The sequence below is a fragment of the Capsicum annuum genome, chromosome 3 (genome assembly GCF_002878395.1).
Source record: "Capsicum annuum cultivar UCD-10X-F1 chromosome 3, UCD10Xv1.1, whole genome shotgun sequence".
In the NCBI taxonomy this organism is placed as follows: Eukaryota; Viridiplantae; Streptophyta; class Magnoliopsida; order Solanales; family Solanaceae; genus Capsicum; species Capsicum annuum.
In genome coordinates, this window is record NC_061113.1 from 154,357,147 (window position 1) to 154,375,109 (window position 17,963).

Here is a 17,963-nt window from a genome sequence, read left to right on the forward strand (position 1 = left end):
TTACTTGGATTTAATGTTTCCTATCTACAAATATGATTCATTTACTTTTCTTTAATATATATTTTAATAAAGTAGCTGCTGACTTAATGTACCAAGTAGTCTCTCAGCCAAATAGCTAGAAACTCACGTCTCCTTCATTTTGTCGGGAACAGCTTCCAATATCAAAACTTACTGGTCACCAATACAAAGTGATGGTTTCCCTCGAGACACAAGGACTAAATTCATAAAATCCACATTAAAAACTGAGACGACCATGTTGAATAAAAGAGCACCAACTACAGTAAAAAACATTCAAAAATACTTCACTTGCTAGACATTCCAGCTTAAAAGCTGAAACTAAAAGGCATCCAACATTAATAGAATCCTCAATTATGGCACATACTTCATTTATAGACGTCCCTCAAAACACCGAGACAAGCTGAAGCAAAGTTTTTATAAATCAACCAAAAGTGGGCAATTTCAGGATCTTTATCATAACAAACAAATCTAGCAAGTGCAACTATTTTTCTGGTTAAAGCAAATAGATAAAACATGGTGGCAGTATAAAAGATTGAAAACAAAGACAGCTGAATAGTTGAACAAAAAAGTCACTTTGCTCCATGAGCAAAATTAGCCACATTTAATGTACTAGTCTTCGTATTAACCGGAAATGATTGAAATAACAGATAAGATGATAAACACCTCAAAGCACATTACAAGATTTAACTCTCAACTACGTTCAAGATTCCACATCGTTGAAAACATCGATGTGGCAGACAATAGCCACCTAAAGCAACCAACGACTGCAATCCAGATCCATCACCTCTAAATGCCCAACTGCAAAATAAGATCAAGTTAAGCAACTTCAAAATATAATCAAGTTGTAGTATGCAAAACAAGACAATTGCAAATAGTTGGTCACGAGTACAAGGCCGATCAAAATAACAACTACTAGAAAGTTCTCATTCAAATAATCAGATATCAATCACATTCATATGACAACAAATCAAAATAGGAAAAACACCTACCATATATTTATCATATATTTATATAACTGCTCTATGCATAAGTAGGTTCAAGTTTATTCGCATATGCACCTGTCAAAAAGTGGGGGAGCTACATGGATCAAAGGGTGGTTGTTAGTTGAACACTCTTCATTGTAAGATGTTAATTTGTATAGAGAAAATACTGTATATATAGGTCAAAAGCTATTTTCCATATATACATACTAAATCTCGAACACAGCTGATAAAAATTTCCGATTTCGCCAATGTTGTCAACGCTGATGTTTCAGCAGCAAAATATACCTCCATGATTTTAATTATTCATATGAATCAATATACACTGTCAGGATCAAACATAGTATTAAAAATGGCTCTACATTTGAAGTTTCTTTTCAAATCACAGTAAATGACACGAGTTAGGAACTACTTTTAACGGAAGTTGCACAAATAAAGAATCCTAGAAATAATCAGGTAGCACCAATATGAACCATTCCCCGTATGTAGGATTTTAGTTTGTCATAACTAAGGTAGGGAGTCAAGTAAACAATTATTAACTACCAGCAACAAGCTTCAAACCAAAAGATCTTATACTACCAGTTAATCCTAAAATGCTGGCAACTTTACAAACATGTCAAAAGACTACACATACTAAAGATTGAAACATATTTCATTGATTGAACTATATCCCTTCTCATCATTCTTGTCTTGAGCACATTCATGCTAGACAAGGAGAAGACTTGAGGCAGATACCAAAATGTATCTTCAAATTGGCACAGCGAACAGATAAACATCGACGATGATTTCTTGAGGCTATTCGTCAAGCCTCGATAGCCTAAACTACGTTTTATTAATCAAAATGAACAATAGCATGGAAAATAGAGTCACAACAGAAAACATCATACAAGCACAAAGCTCAATCAATCCATGACTTGGCAAATCCAAACACAAGATACAAAGAAAGTAAGGAAGTTACCTTAAATATTGCTTGGGTACATGAAAACCCTAACCTTAGCTCCCTGCAAAATTAAATACCACAACAGTTAGAAAAACACAAATCTTTTTCTCTCCCATTACCACAAACAGCTGAATAACAAAATTAAATTAATGAAATCACAAATTATATATAAACAAAAATGTACCATAGACTTGGGAGGCAAATTGGACTTGAACTTAGCCCTAACAACGCCACTGTTTCCATGAGGCCTACAAACTTTACCCCAAATGCAACGATAGTGTGAGTTATTCTTCTTTGTCTTTGCCTTGTAGATGTACCCGAGACGCTTCCCAAGGTACCAGTCCACTTCTTCCTTAGTGTTCACTCCCTCGATCTGAATCAACGAAGTGTTGGGATACTGGTTCGATTTCGACCTAAACCAAAAACAAAGAAGAAGATTAATAAGAGCATTTTTTATGGAGCCACGAAGAACATTGCAAAATCAAGAGAAAGGAAAAGTACCTTTTGTATCCAAGAACAGTTCCTCTAACGTAGAGCCTGACGCGTTCTCCTTGGCGTCCCTTCACCATTTTCGACTCGAGGTTGGCGCTGCGGCTGAGAAGAAGAAACCTAAACCCTAGACCAGTTGTAATGCGCACAACAGATTTATATATATGATCGGATTGCCGTTGGATGGGCTGGAGGCCCTAATCACTAGAATTGGGCTTTAATTTAGATTAGGGCTGGAGACGAAAACAAAATCAAAAGGAAAAATTAAGTACCAAACTTAAAATTATAATTATAATAAATAGTAATATTTTAATAAAATTAGGTTTTATAGTAAGAGTAGTATTTTTTGCTCATTAACTACATAGGTGCGTGTTTTACTCCACATATTTTACCTTTTTCTATTTTCACTCTATTATTTCACTTCCTATCAATCTAACTGTATCTTCTCCCCCCTTTTTTTTTTCAAGTTCCATCTATTTTTCTCAATTGTTGACAAATATTGTGTTCCATCAAATAAGGTAAATTGATTTTTACTGTTATTGCATAATTTATATATTTTTTGTATTTTTTTCTTCAACCTTGTTGTTCCATTTTTTGGGGGGGAGGGAGGGGGGAGGAAGGGGTGTTGGAGGTTTGTTATAATGACCGAACACACATATTGTAGAAGTTCAAATAGAGGGATACCACTTGTAAATTTAATTTCTGATAATCTACTATCATTTAGTCTTGGTTTAACACAAGATGAAGATCTTAAATTGATTTCTACGCCTATTCAATCGAAGAGAGAAGTGAGCATAAAAGAGGTGAGATCGAAGCATCGAAACGATCGGAAGAAGATTGAAAAAATTATGAAACAGAAAGGATTGAGAAAACCTTCATATCTAAAACCCCCAAAAATGCAAACATCTATGAAAAAAAAGAAGTCAAATGAAATTGGAGAGTCAAGTAAAATATCAAGTCCCGTTGATCAAAAATTCATCTGGATATAAATTTGGAGAAGAAAAAGTGGAAGAGATATTTGTATTTATATTTTTATAGATTATGGGTCATATGCAAATATATGCATTTTATAATATACATATGATTATGCTTATATTTGTTTTTCAGTTGGTAACATATGTATTTGTAGTAATTTTTTATTATTTAAGATATGTAGTATGTATTTTGTGTTGTTCAGTCATATGTATATATATGGAGTTGTATTTATTACTGTTAAGATATGAAATTGTATATGTTACTGTTAAGATATGTATTTATTACAATTAAGATATGTAATTATTTTTGTTATTGTTAAGATATGTATTTGTTATTATTAAGACATCAAGACACGAGTTGTATTGTCAATGTTAAGATATGTATTTGATATGCATTTGTATTTGTTTGTTCAATATTAATATGATATGTATTTTGTAAATACATATGAGTTTATTTATGTATTCTGGAACAGACATGTATTTCGAAAATATATATGCAATGATATAAGTATTTGTTGTAATGTAATATGTATAATGTTAGGAAATATATGCATACTATGTATTTTGTATTTTTTTTGTGAGAAGAACATGTAATATAGATTTCAACAATTTTTGATCTGCAAGTGTCGCATGATCAAATATTCATGGGAAGAGTACTTCTAAAGTTTGCACCACATATAGAATGTCACACGGTCAATGATATTGAAGAGTGTATTTTGCAAGGATTGTGGATTGTATATGGTGACATATGTTGCGTGTCTTACTTATGATGAAGGTGTTCCGTATGTTGACTTTGATCCAGACCTTTTTCGCACAAGATATGCTTCACTTTTGTGAAATTATGATTTGAGAAAAGAAGATAAGGCACTAAGTAATGACAAAGCATCGATAAGGCCTGCTAGGAAAATCGGAATAACAGAAGATACTGAAGTGCTAGAAGTTTGATTTTTTTTAATATTTTATATTTGACAACAATTAATTTTAGGTTGACAGAGACGTCGTTGAATAGTTCTTAAGTTTTACATATTACTTTTAGGTAGCATGTTGAAAATTTTTTAGAACTTGTTTGTTATATTTTGATTATTGACGTTGAATCAAATTAAGTTGAATGTTTCAATTGTAGTTTTATGTTTAATATCTTATGTATAATAGCTGAATTTTAAAAAAGATTATTTTAAAAACTCAAATTCAATTGGACATTACAGGTCTACATATGTATTTTAATTGTATTTTCCACTTTCTGCATATGTATTTTTCTGTTCGACGTATGTATTTTACAAGTCTGCATATGTATTCATAGGTCGTTATATGTATTTCCCAAAGTTTTTAGCTTTGTATATGTATTTTATACAAATATATATATATATATATATATATATATATGTATGTATGTATGTATGTATCTTTCATAACACATATGAAAATATATGTTTTATTGAAATCAAATACATATATATTTACATAGAATTATTAGCAAGTACATATATGTAAATGTATATGTATTAGTTATTTGTAATGTAATCACATCTTTTTTCTGATTATACATTTATTCAGATATGTATTGTTATTTACATACAATACTTTAAAAATGGTCTTATTTTCAGCATTTTTTCACATTTATACAATACATATAGAATCAATTACATTTATTTATTCATAAAGAACTAAGAAAACTTGCATGTTCAGTATCATAATTGCAACAACTTTATGACTTAAGAAATTCAAATACACGAAACATAATTGTCAATGAAAAATTAGTCACATATTATGCAAATGAGTTCAACTGTATGACTCACATAATTGTCAATGAAAAATTTGACATTTTTTTTTGATTGAATACATCAACAAATATATCATTCACTATATTTCCTACATTAACGCCTATTGTGACCCATAAATCCACATGCACTACAAGAATTGATATTTTTGTTTTCGAACATATCACTTCTTGATTTTCCACGATCTTTCTTTAAAGGTCTGTCAGGGGACCACTTATATTTTGGGGGTAGAAATACCTCATCCAATATGCTATGTGGAATTACCCAATCATTTTTGTGTGGTAAAGGATAAATTGAAATATCATATGTTCTCAATACTGTTTTTGACGTGTATAGATCAGAGCAATATGATCCCTTCTTAAAATTCTTGCTATTCAGGACTGCACAAGTATGTACACATAGTATCTCATCCAACTGAAATACATGACAAGAACTTCTTTTTCTTTGAGGCAAACAATAAAATGTTTCTCTTTGTCATGTACTGTATAGGCATACTCTGTGGCTGGTACAACTTGAAATTTTTAAAAAAAAATTAGTTAAAAAATTAAATTTAGTTGGACATTTATATTTTCCAATTCTGCATATGCATTTATCAGATCTGCATATGTATTTACAGGTCCGCATATTTATTTATAGGTTTTTATATGTATTTTTTTAGCTTTTTTAGATTTGTATATATATATATTTTATGCAGAACTATACTTATATCTTTCATAACATAAATGAAAACACATTTTTAACTGAAATCAAATACATATATACAGTATGTCAAATGAGTAAATTAACAAAAACTTAATATTCATTATATCAAAGCAGTAAAATAAGTCATAATATACAAGTGACAAAATAAAATACAATTACAATTATTAAATGTTCAAATACAACTACAACATATAATTAAACTCTAAATACAAATCCCAAAATAAAATACAATTACATTTATTATATATATAAATGCAATTACGACACAACATATAATTACAAATGTAACTACAACATACAATATATAACTAAACTCATAAAATACAAATGCAATTATAATTTAGATAAAATCATTTATATTTATTTTTTGAATTGTATTTATATATTCTGGTTCAAATAAACTCATTAAGTTATCACTATGTTCATGATAAAAATAATTGTACTGTTCCAAATATATAAATACAATCCAAAATTAATTACATAACTGGTAAACGCATACCGATCAAAACCACATTTTGAACCAATATGAATTAAGATCGAATAACGTTCAAATTGAATGAATAATACATTTAGATCGATTCCATTTATATATGTATTTAAATAGCAAACATTACCTAAAATACAAACTACAACTTGTTATTTTTCGTAATTATGAAATAGTTGTTATAAAAGTTCTAATTATGAGTATAAGTATGTTACTCATGAAATTTTCCCAAAACAAAATAGGTGATTTGCACTTAAGGGAACACTTTTGTTTTGTTATCTAAATGTTAGCCTTCGATGTGGAAAATAATCTTTTTAAATTTAATAAAAGATATCTAGACCAGAATACCTCAAGATTGCTCCCATAAACAATTAGTAGTAATAGTAGTATGCCTTATACTAAACTATATTCATTTTAATGATTTATCAAGTAGATCATGATCAGTTAATAAGGTCTCTAGATCTCTCAATTGAATGCATATTTTCGTTTCATGCCCTAAGCTGTTTTGGACCAAGGTGAGGGGTTGGTGTTTGGGTTTGGGGGTTTGGGGGTTTAGGAAGAGGGAGGGAGAGGGGTTATTAGTAGTTTTAAGTTTGGTCTTTAGGGTTAGTTCCTTAACAACTCTCTTTAGTGTGTATAAAAAAAGGAAGGAGATTATAGAAGCGGTTGAAGTGTTTTATGGTTGTTGATATTTTTCAAATTGATTAATTTTAGATTTATTAATTTAAAGATGCATATTTTGAAAATTATTCACAATGGATTGGAATGACTTGATACTATATTATATATTTTATTTAATTATATATGTTCGCAAGTCATTCCATATTACTATGACTTTGTACTATATTTATTCTGCATATCTTGTTCAATCATTCACAAATTCTACCGCAGTAGTATGACTTTATGAACACCTAGGGGTTTGGCCTATGAAAATTTCCTGAATCTTGAACCTTCTATGCATCATACGACTTACACCATACCACTCATATAATATAGATACGGGTCTAGGACTCTAGTTGTATGTTGGTCAGTGTCACTTTGGCCAAGTTCTGTTCTTGATATGAGAAGACTCCATACGAGTCGTATGTACATGATACAACACGTATAGTGCCAAACTGTATGTTGTCTAGTGTCTAACCTATATGTTTTTGCTTAGGATACGACTTGAAGTGTACTAGTCGTATAGTTAGGGTATGAGTTAGGCTAAGGAGTCGTATGTTGGACAGAGTGTGATGTTCAACTTTCTGATCAAGGTACGAGTGGAAGGTATCACTCGTATGATGTGGGTACGAGTGGAGGGGTCCAACCGTACCCTCCCGCGAGTCTTCTATAACTTTTAAGCTAAGGGTATTTTAGACTTTTTCCATCCCAAAACCTTAAGAACCTAAATCTTATAACCCTATTTAGTCATTCATTCTTCACTTAGAAGATTAAAAAACACTCTCTAAAAGACTCTCAAGAAGATTGACTAGGGTTTCTTTAAGGTGGTTATCTAGGGGCTTAAGGATCAAAATCGCTCCGTGAATTTTTATAAAATGGGTATGTTACTCTTCCTTATTGTTAATTCAACTAAAAATATCATTTAATGAATGGTTTCATGGTATTATTGTGGTAATGTTTGGGTTTTAAAATATATGTTGGGGGTCTTGATTGTTCTTGGTTGAATAATGGTTTTCCATGGTTGTTGATACATGGTTTTTGGTTTTGGAAATCTTATGCCCTCAACATGTTTGTTAAAATGCTTATGAGAATGATTTTGCCCCATAGTTTGACTATTATTAAAAACTTTGCATTGCATAATATGGTAATGGAACCTAAATTGGTTTGGTTGATTTTTAATATTTTGAAAAGGCCTTGGAGGCCATGACTTTGGGTAAAGATGGTTTTGAAAACTTATGGGGTAAAATAGATTTCCCTAAGTGAGTAATCTATGAAAATCTTGTAGGGTACACGAGAATCCCCCAAGTGATTTTAATAATGGTATTTTGGGTACATGGGAATCTCCTAAGTGTTGTCTAGTGACATTACTTGTAAGCTTTAGTCAGTATGACGATACCGTATTATCATGCCTTAAAATTGACTCCTGGAATTGGTGGTTTAGTTATGTGTTAAATATTTTAATTGGGCCATAATGGGGGTTGTAATAGCTAGCCATGAAGGTGTTAGTCTGAAAGGTTGACACTAAAAACTCCTGTTTGCCGATATGAGGATTGGTCTTGATAATCACGTACTTGTGGGGTACAAGAAAATCCCCTAAGTATATACTCTTACATATGTATCAAAGAGGGTGAAGGGTACAGGGAAATCTCCGACTACCTATGGTATCTCCAGTTCGGGCGGCTACACATACTGGGGCCCGTTCAGGGGGTAACACTGGACCCATATAGCCTGTGGGTGGATTATGATGGTAAAGCTACACAACCCAGTTTAAAGTATTAAATGCATGTTAAACCCGATCCCCTTTCCCGGCATGGTATATACGTATGTATATGGTTGCATATGGTTATTTACTTTGGTTTTAAACAATGGCATTATTTTATCCTTATTCCTGAGTACATGCTAGAGTTCATTTGCTAACCGTCTTTGAGCGCTGATCCCCACGCGATACAGGAATCGACCGTACTCCTACTCCTACTCAGTGATTTAGTAATTCGAGGATAACTTGAGTCAGACTGAAGTAGTGAGCTTCCATTCTTTGGAAGGCCCATATCATGTTATAGTTTATCTATGTCTTTACTATTTCTTTGACATTAGTTTTTGGCCATGGTCCAGGGCATATCCCGACTAGATATTTTTTGGCATTGTTTAGAGGCTTTATATAGACAACTATGGACTTGGGCATATTATGGTTAAATTAGTTTGGGTTGGATAATATGAGTTGGTTGGGTTGGTCTCAGATTTAGACTTATCCCAAAGTCATTGAATTCTAAATACTCTATCTTGTTATATGTTTGGAATTCATCCGACACGGGTTGTATGTTGGTTGGATTAGGTATCGAGGGTGGTCTCCGGTCCTTGTTGGACTTGAGATGCCTGACACGACTAGGCCCTGGTTTGAGTCGTGTCAGATTGGTATCAGAGCCTAGGTTTTGGTGTCATAGGGTGTCCATAAAGTTGTGTCAAGTAGAGTCTCTTTTATAGGTATGTAGAGCACCACACTTATAAGGGAAAGGCTACAAGACATTTAGGAATGTTCTACTTTCTTATTATTCTATTTTCGGGCTGTAGAGTCTAAGGTCTTGAACTCTCCCCTAAATTTTCTTTTGTTCACTTTTTTGATTATGCCCTTTCGCTGATCTAAAGCTCATGAAAACTCACCAATCCCAGTCGAATATAACATGGATGAATCTCATCCAACTCGTGAGATACAGACCTGCTCAAGGGTTCTCCACTGATCCCACCTCGAAGAGTAATACTCATACTCAATCACCTCAAGAGGATGTTACCAATGCTGAATTTTGATATTTTATTCATCTGTTAACCCAGATAGTGACATATCAATATGCCAATCTGATCCTATTGGTGTGAGAAAGAATAAGAAGAGATTGATAAATAGTTAGAGCAAGAAGTTCCAATATTTAGATTGGGGAGAGGTTAGAGAAATAATGGTGGCGGTGGTGGACAGTGGTCTGACTAAGAAAATTCAAGAAATTCCTTTGTGGTTGTTAGTGCCCCTTATCCTCAATCTTCTAGCAAATATTATTTTTGAGCTGGTTGAGCTCGATCAGCCCCACCCTATCCTCCCTATCGATTTTATGGTCTGTTGTACCATGGTTATTGCTATAAGGAGAGGAATTAGTATTTTAGTTGTACTCCCTTGGGTCACATGCAGCAAGAGTATCCCACAAGGATTGCCACTAGGGAAAATAGGACCTCGATTGCCAATTTTCTATCTTCTGCAACTAGGGGTGCTGCTTCTAGTTTCGATACCAGACGAGACCATTTTTATGATCTCACCACCCAATAGGAGTTTGAGGCATTGACTGATATTATTACTGGTATGTTGAAACTCTTTTCCCCTGATGTGTATTGTCTACTTGATTTGGGGTCATCTTTTTCATATGTGACTCCATTTGTGGCTGTGCATTTTACTTTTAGTCTTGAGATTACTTTAGGCCTCTTTTTGGTTTTTGCCTTGGTGGGTGACACTATGGTGATTGGAGAAGTCTATAAGGGTGTGTGGTATCTGTGGGTGGTCGAGAAACTTTAGTGGATTTGTTTAAATTAGACATGGTTGATTTTGATATCATTTTAGGGATGGATTGGTTGCACTCATGCTATGTGTTTCTAGGTTGACGAACCCATAGGGTCATCTTTATATTCCCTAATGAGCTGGTTATTAAGTGAGAGAGAGGTTTTCTATCTCTTAAGAGGAGGTTCATATTATATCTTAGAGCTCAGAGATTAATCTCCAAAGGGTGTCTCTATAATCTGGTTTGGGTTAAAGATTCTAACTTAGAGGGTCCTTCCTTACATTCCATCCCAATGGAGAATGAATTTCCTGAGGTCTTCCTTGACGACCTTCCTGGTATCCCACCCAATGGGGAAATCAATTTTGGGATTGATCTCCTTTATAATACTTGTTCTGTCCCTATCCCTCTTTATTGAATGACTTCAGTTGTGTTGAAGAAGCTTAAGGAAAAATTGAAGTATCCCTTTGATAAGTGTTTGTCCGCCCTAGCATTTCTCCATAGAGCACTTTTATTTATCTGTACATAAGGGGGTGAGTGGTTTCCTCCATATGTGTATAGGTTATTGTCTAGTAGATGATAAATTTGGGGTGAGCTCCTCGTGGGGAGGACTATATATATATTTTGTGTGGGGATACATAGTTAGTAGTGCATGATGGTTGATAGATACTAAGTTTGGACCTTAGATATTGATTTTGGTAAAGGGACTATGTTAGCTCAAGAATAGCAATATGAGATTTGTAGGGGTAAATTAGTAGGCTTGGTAAGGTACGAGAAAGAAATAAAGTTGATGACTTATGTAATACAAGGGTGGGGAAAGCTATGATATAAAGGCCACAGGTCTAGGTTAAACTGATGGATTGGGGGCTAAGTCATTAAATGGGTTAGGTAATGGAGTTTTTGAGACTATGCTGAACTCTTAGAAGCATCTGGATAGATGAGGTTTTAAGTATAAGAGAGCCAAATATCCCTAGTACGAGTCTATAGTGATAACCTTTAGAGCAGAGTGTTGTGCTTATAGGTGCAGTAAGATGGAGATCGAGGGCTAATCTTAAATTTTCTACTAGCGGTGGACTTCCGAGGAAAGTCAGGGTGAATTTACTCCTATTATAGTGATTCTCTCCTCTTTCAATTAAGTGGGCACTCTACTAGCATTGCACACATTCTAATAGAGCTTGTACCTAAGGTCCGTATTCTAGGTATCGCATATGTCCGTACTCCAGCTGTTGAACCAAAGTCAGTAACAGATCTCAGAAAATTTGAGCTTCAAAGTGTTCAAGATATATGTCATGACACTCATGATCCGTATATTCATGTCTTACGTTATGCCTGGTTCTATGAAATAGTAGTTTCAAGTGGCAATCCTTGCTTTGTCCCCCAAATATGAATCTCATCTTTATGTTATATTACTCATGATTTATGCAGTCGTGCTTCTTCTGATACCCAGTCCTAAAAACTTGTGCTATGGTGTGTTTATATTGGAATGAAGGATCATTTATAACTTAGGTAGTTGCTATGAAGTACCTTATGCCTATTGTATTGTATCTCATTTTACGAGTCTTGCCTTGAGTAGCACAAGTAGTTTTCATACTTTAGTTCCTCAATGACCCTTCTTATGTTAGAGCGATAGTGGTTGTGGAAATATAGTGATGTCTTGGATGAAGAAGTAGATGTCTCTGGTGGTGAAATTTGAAGGGTGACTACTAGAGCTAAGGTTATAAGTGTAGGTGAAGGAATGAGATAAATTTTGTCCTATGAAATAGCTGCGGAGGAAAGGTTTGGTGAAAGCCTTTGCAATAGTGGTTGAGGGTATTAGTTTTGGTAGGGAGATTCATAAAGTAGGTGTAGTAGAGATAGGTTGGAATGAGGTGATTGATAAATACCTAACCTTTGTGTTAAGGGGCTATCGCTCTTTGATCAAGACCTATTTCTTGATAATAGTGATAGAAGGGGTGGTATTATTAGAGTGGTGTAGAGTGTACGGCCTCATGTCTCCCACTAGCACCTTCAACTCCTAGTTAGTCTTTAGCATGGGATGGGTACGTGGTTATACTCAAGCCCTCTAGTCAAGTGTTCACAAAAAAAGTGTGGAGGTTGAGATGGAGGAGTGTTGTCTTCATCTTGGAAGCTTAGTGAAGAGTGTGGTCATATTTAAGGGATATTTGATGTGTTGGTTGTAGAGGAAGGAGCTTTTTTGGGAGCTGAAGGGGATATGGAGTCTGACTGCTCATTCTTACACTCTGTTTTAGATTATCATGCTCAAGGTGTGTATGCATTCTTAACGTCTTTGTTTTCTGTCTTAAAGGTAGATTGAAAAATTCCTTGGAATCTTTGTTTTATGATTTAGTTAAAGGTAAGAGTAGAGACATTTGGGGGTTTAATCATGCTTGTACTGCCTTGTCACATCATTCGAGAATGAATGATCCAAGTAGGGAGAATTGAAACATCCTGGGTTTTGGCCCTTAAAAATTTCCTGAATCTTGAACCTTCTGTGCATCAAATGACTTACACCATACCACTTGTATGATATGGATATGAGTCTAGGACCCTAGATATATGTTGGTCAGTGTTACACTGGCTAAGCTCTATTCTTGATACGGGAAGACTCTATACGAGTCATATGTACATAATATGAAAAGTATAATGCTAAATTGTATGTTGTCCAGTGTCTAGCTTAGATGTTTCCGCTTAGGGTATGACTTGAAGGGTACTAGTTGTATGGTTAGGGTATGAGTTAGGATAAGGAGTCGTATATTGGACAGAATGTGATGTCCAAATTTTTTATTAAGGTATGAGTGGAAGGTACTACTCGTATTATGTGGGTACGAGTGGAGGGGTCGAATCGTACCCTCCTGCGAGTCTTTTACAACTTTTAAGCTGAGGGTATTTTAGACTTTTCCCATCCTAAACCCTTAAGACCCCACATCTTATAACCCTATTTGGTCATTTATTCTTTACTTAGAAGATTAAAAATACTCTCTAAAAACCTCTCAAGAAGATTGGCTAGGGTTTTTTCAAGGTGACCATCTAGAGGCTTAAGGATCAAAATCCCTTCGTGAATCTTCGTAACTCAGGCATATTATTCCTCCCTCATTGTTAGTTTAATTAAAAGCATTATTTAATTGATGGTTTTTATGGTATTACTGTGGTAATGTTTGGGTTTTAAAATATATGTTGGGGGTTTAGGTTGTTCTTGGTTGGATAATGTTTTTCCATATTTTTCTTATGGTTTTCATGTTATGATTGTGGTTTGAACATGTGGTTGCATGGGAATGGTTAGTTGATACATGGTTTTAGGTTTTGAAAATCTTATGCCTTTAACATGTTTGTTAAAATACCTATGAGAATGATTTTGTCACATAGTTTGACTATTATTGAAAACTTTCCATTGCATAATATGGTAATGAAACCTAAATTGGTTTGGTTGATTTTAATGGGTTTGAAAGGCCTTGGTGGCCATATCTTTTGTTAAAGATGGTTTTGAATACTTATAGGGTACAATGGAATCCCTTAAGCGAGTAATGTATGAAAACCTTGTGGGGTACACGGTAATCCCCCAAGTGATTTTATAATGGAGTTTTGGGTGCGTGGAAATCTCTTAAGTGTTAGCTAGTGACATTGCTTGCAAGCTATAGTCGGTATGATAATACCACTTTATAATGCCGTATTAATTGACTCTAGGAATTGGTGGTTTGGGTATGTGTTAAATGTTATAATTGGGCCTTAATGGGGGTTGTGATAGCTAGCCGTGACAGTGTGAGTCCGAAAGGTTGACACTAGAAACTCATGTTTGCCAACATGAGGATTGGTCTTGATGACCACGTACTTGTGAGGTACAAGTGAATCCGTAAAGTATATACTTGTACATATGTATCATAGAGGGCGAAGGGTACAAGGAAATCCCTGGCCACCTATGGTATCTCCAGTTCGTGCTGCTACACGCATTGGGCCTATTCAGGGGGTAACACTGGACCCATATAGCCTGTCGGTGGATTATGATGGTAAAGCTACACAATCTAGGTTAAAGTTTTAAATGCATGCTAAACCTATACCCTTTTTCGGCATGGTATATATGTATGTATATGGTTACATATAGTTATTTACTTTGGTTTTAAATAATGGCTTTATGTTATCCTTATTCTCGAGTATATGCTAGCGTTCATCCGCTAATCGTCTTTGGACGCTGTATCCCCACGCAATGCAGGAACTAGCCATACTATTGTTCCTTCTGCTCAGTGACTTGGTGATTCGGGGATAACTTGAGTTAGACTGAAATGGTGAGCTTCTATTCTTTAGAAGGCCCATTTCATGTGTTGGTTTATCTTATGTCTTTACTATTCCTTTAACATGGATTTTTGGCTATGGTTGGGGGTATATCCCGACTAGATATTCTTTGACATAGTTTAGAGGCTTTGCATGTACAACTGTGGACTTGGGCATATTATGGTTAAATTGGTTTGGGTTGGACGACATGGTGGTTGGGTTGATCTCGGATTTAGACTTATCTCAAAGTCATTGAATGCTAAATACTCTATCTTGTTATATGTTCAGAATTCATCCAACACGAGTTGTATGTGTGGTCCCCTATTCTTGTTGGACTTGAGATGCCCGACATAACTAGGCCCTGGTTCGGGTCGTGTCACTTTATTATAACCATTTTATCATTCTTGTTCAGTTATTCAAAATTTCTACTAGAATATAATAATTTCGTGTTATATTTATCTTACCTATTTATTCAATTATTTATAAATTAACTTATGATATATTCGTCCTACCTATCTTATTCAATTGCTTGCAAATTTTACCGATTGTCATGACTTTGTACTTATTCAATTTTCTACAAAAAAAATATGATAGATGAAATCGTCAAGATTTAGCATGACTTTATGTTATATTTATTCTACTCTTCTTGTTATATTATTTATCAATTATGACGTATTGGCATAACACCTCCTATGATTTCAAAGTTACAAAAGGTAAAAAGTAAATCTCAAAATGATTGCAAGTCATGATAAATTATCAAGACTTACTCTTATATTAAACCTAGCTATTAGGTTGGATAACTCACTAATATTATTAGATTGCCATGAACATTTGTTTTTTTAATTGTTTACCAATCGTACTAGCTTGATATATGACTTGTGTGATCTATATTCTCCATATTTTATTAAATTAGTCAAAAATTCTTTCAAATTGACATAATTTATCTATGTTGTTCAACAAGATATATTTAGAATTTGTAATTACCATTTTGATTAAACCATCCATTCAGTCGTTATTGAAAATATCTGCTGTAAAAGCAAAATAACCTCTTTCACCATAAGTTATAGGACCAATTCTTTAGTATGAGAGTTCATGAGAATGTACTAAGGTCATACAATACTCATAACACAAAATTAAGTTGGAAGTGTCCTTACCAATTAAGTTTCGGGCTAAGTTTAAACTATAGTTAACATTAAACGAGCATATCTCTTAGAATATAGAGTTATGGAGCCAAATACCCATCAAATAAAAGATCTTTGAGTGTTCCTTCCAATGCATCTGACGGTTGTTAATCCATCTTCAAAGTAAAAAGTTATGATCATTTTGCTGAACACTTTCCTAGATAAGAAGTTAACCGCTGCAGCAGTGACTTGGCAGTATTTATTGATAACTTTGAAGTTTCTGGGGATTTTATCTCAAAAGCTTCATTTCAAATCCCTAAAGGGGCGATTTTCCAACTCCCTAGGCAAAAATTCTTTGTTGAGGTAAGTTTTTCCATCATCTTCTTTGTCTTTCAATCTTTTGACATCCTAGAATCATTAGAACAATCTCTAATGGTGAAATTCTTGGACATTTGAATCCTAGGTTCATGATATTTTAGGAAAGATTTATGAGTTGGGTTAATATCACCAAGAATTACTTTTAGATTGTTAATTAACGATTCCTAGCATGAATTAATGATTCTAAAATATAAAATTTGATTCTTGAAAACTTTGAATTTTTAAAAAATAGAACCTTTAGCCTTGAAACTCCATTAATGGAGAAGGGTTGAATATGATAGAACTAGTTAAAGATTAATTGACCTTGATAATGATTTAGACCATGAATAAGGATGGAATTAATGAGTGGAATTCTCAAATTAGTTATTCAAAGAGTAATTGAATAATTACTCTTATAATTATTGGGCTAATGCAAGTATGATGGAAAGCAAAGAGCAACCTTGGTGCGGCTTGCTTGTTCCAAGATCTTCGATCAATGTAGGTTATGATTTAATATGTAGTAGACACGGATTAGTTGCAAGTAATAACTGTAGTTGATGGGAAATTTCATGTCTAAGCCTACGGGTATGCAGTTTGGATAGATAAAACATGAAATTAATATTATAATGATATAATTATGTTATTGTGCTTTGTGTGGATCTCTTGATGGATGTTTGTATTTGTATGACTTACTTGATGATTTATAGAGTTTAATATGTAAATATAAGTAATAATAAATGAATTAGGTGATTTTCTAATCTATAAAACTAGTCTTTAACACCTTAAAAAATATGAATATGATCTTGTGTATATTTAAAACATGAGATATTCTTGATAGAATATAATTAGGAAGATTGGTTATGGTGAGAGGAGATGATGATATGACTTAAGAATCTAAAGTCAAGTTTGGCTAAGCGCTAGAAAGTAAGATGTGTAAAGGCGTATGACTCTACCTGGAATTGTAAGTTGAATAGAACATGTTGGTTGAATGATCGACTAAAGAGGATAGTTCCTTGAACTTAGTAATGACTTAAGTGTAGGAGTTACTAGTAACTAGATTTACTAATTCAATATGAATAAAAGAGGGTTAGATTGCTGAATGAAATAGGACAATGATTTAGAGAGTAGATATCAATCTTGGTGGAATGTGAACTCCTAAAATGAATACTTGATTGATTGGTCTTTGAACATATTTACGATTGATGATTGGGTTTGATAATGTTCAATGAAGCACGTGGTGAATTTAACTTCTGGCATACTTGTGATTTCCTCTATTAATGGATATTTGTTATTATTTGGAATAGTGAAATTTTGATTATTGATTACATTTACTTAGTTGTCATTAAGTTTTATTTTGAGTGATTTTGCTTGCATCTGATTTTTGTTGGGTGTTTGGATTTTGCCTTTAGTCTTACTTATAATTATTGATTGCATTTTGTATTTACATTAATCGTATTGATGATGATATTGAGATCATGATGTTCATGATTTTGAAATGATATTGAGATCATGATGTTCAAGATTTTGAGATGATATTGATGGTGATATTGAGATCATAATGTTCATGATGTTGAGAATGATATTGATGATGATGATATTGAGAAGAGAAAGAGATGGTACATACATTCATCATATGCATGTGAATGTATAATTACATATATTTTTAT

General features: G+C 33.6%; 1 protein-coding gene across 2 annotated transcripts; it reads right to left on the minus strand.

Annotated features, from left to right (window-relative positions):
* Positions 1-550: 550 nt before the first annotated feature.
* Positions 551-2,680, minus strand: LOC107863459 (60S ribosomal protein L35a-2). 2 transcript variants are annotated; one of them, XR_007053089.1, is made up of 4 exons: positions 2,440-2,599; positions 2,123-2,351; positions 1,008-1,999; positions 551-816 (listed from the first exon to the last, which is right to left on the minus strand). XR_007053089.1 is itself a non-coding variant. In XM_016709384.2 (4 exons), the coding sequence occupies exons 1-3, from the start codon at positions 2,505-2,507 to the stop codon at positions 1,958-1,960; spliced, it is 339 nt and encodes a 112-aa protein (XP_016564870.1). In that variant the 5' UTR covers positions 2,508-2,680; the 3' UTR covers positions 551-816; position 1,957. The 2 variants fall into 2 exon arrangements, 1 of the variants encoding a protein (XP_016564870.1); XM_016709384.2 differs by having other exon boundaries at positions 1,957-1,999; positions 2,440-2,680.
* Between the last annotated feature and the right edge of the window lie 15,283 nt (positions 2,681-17,963).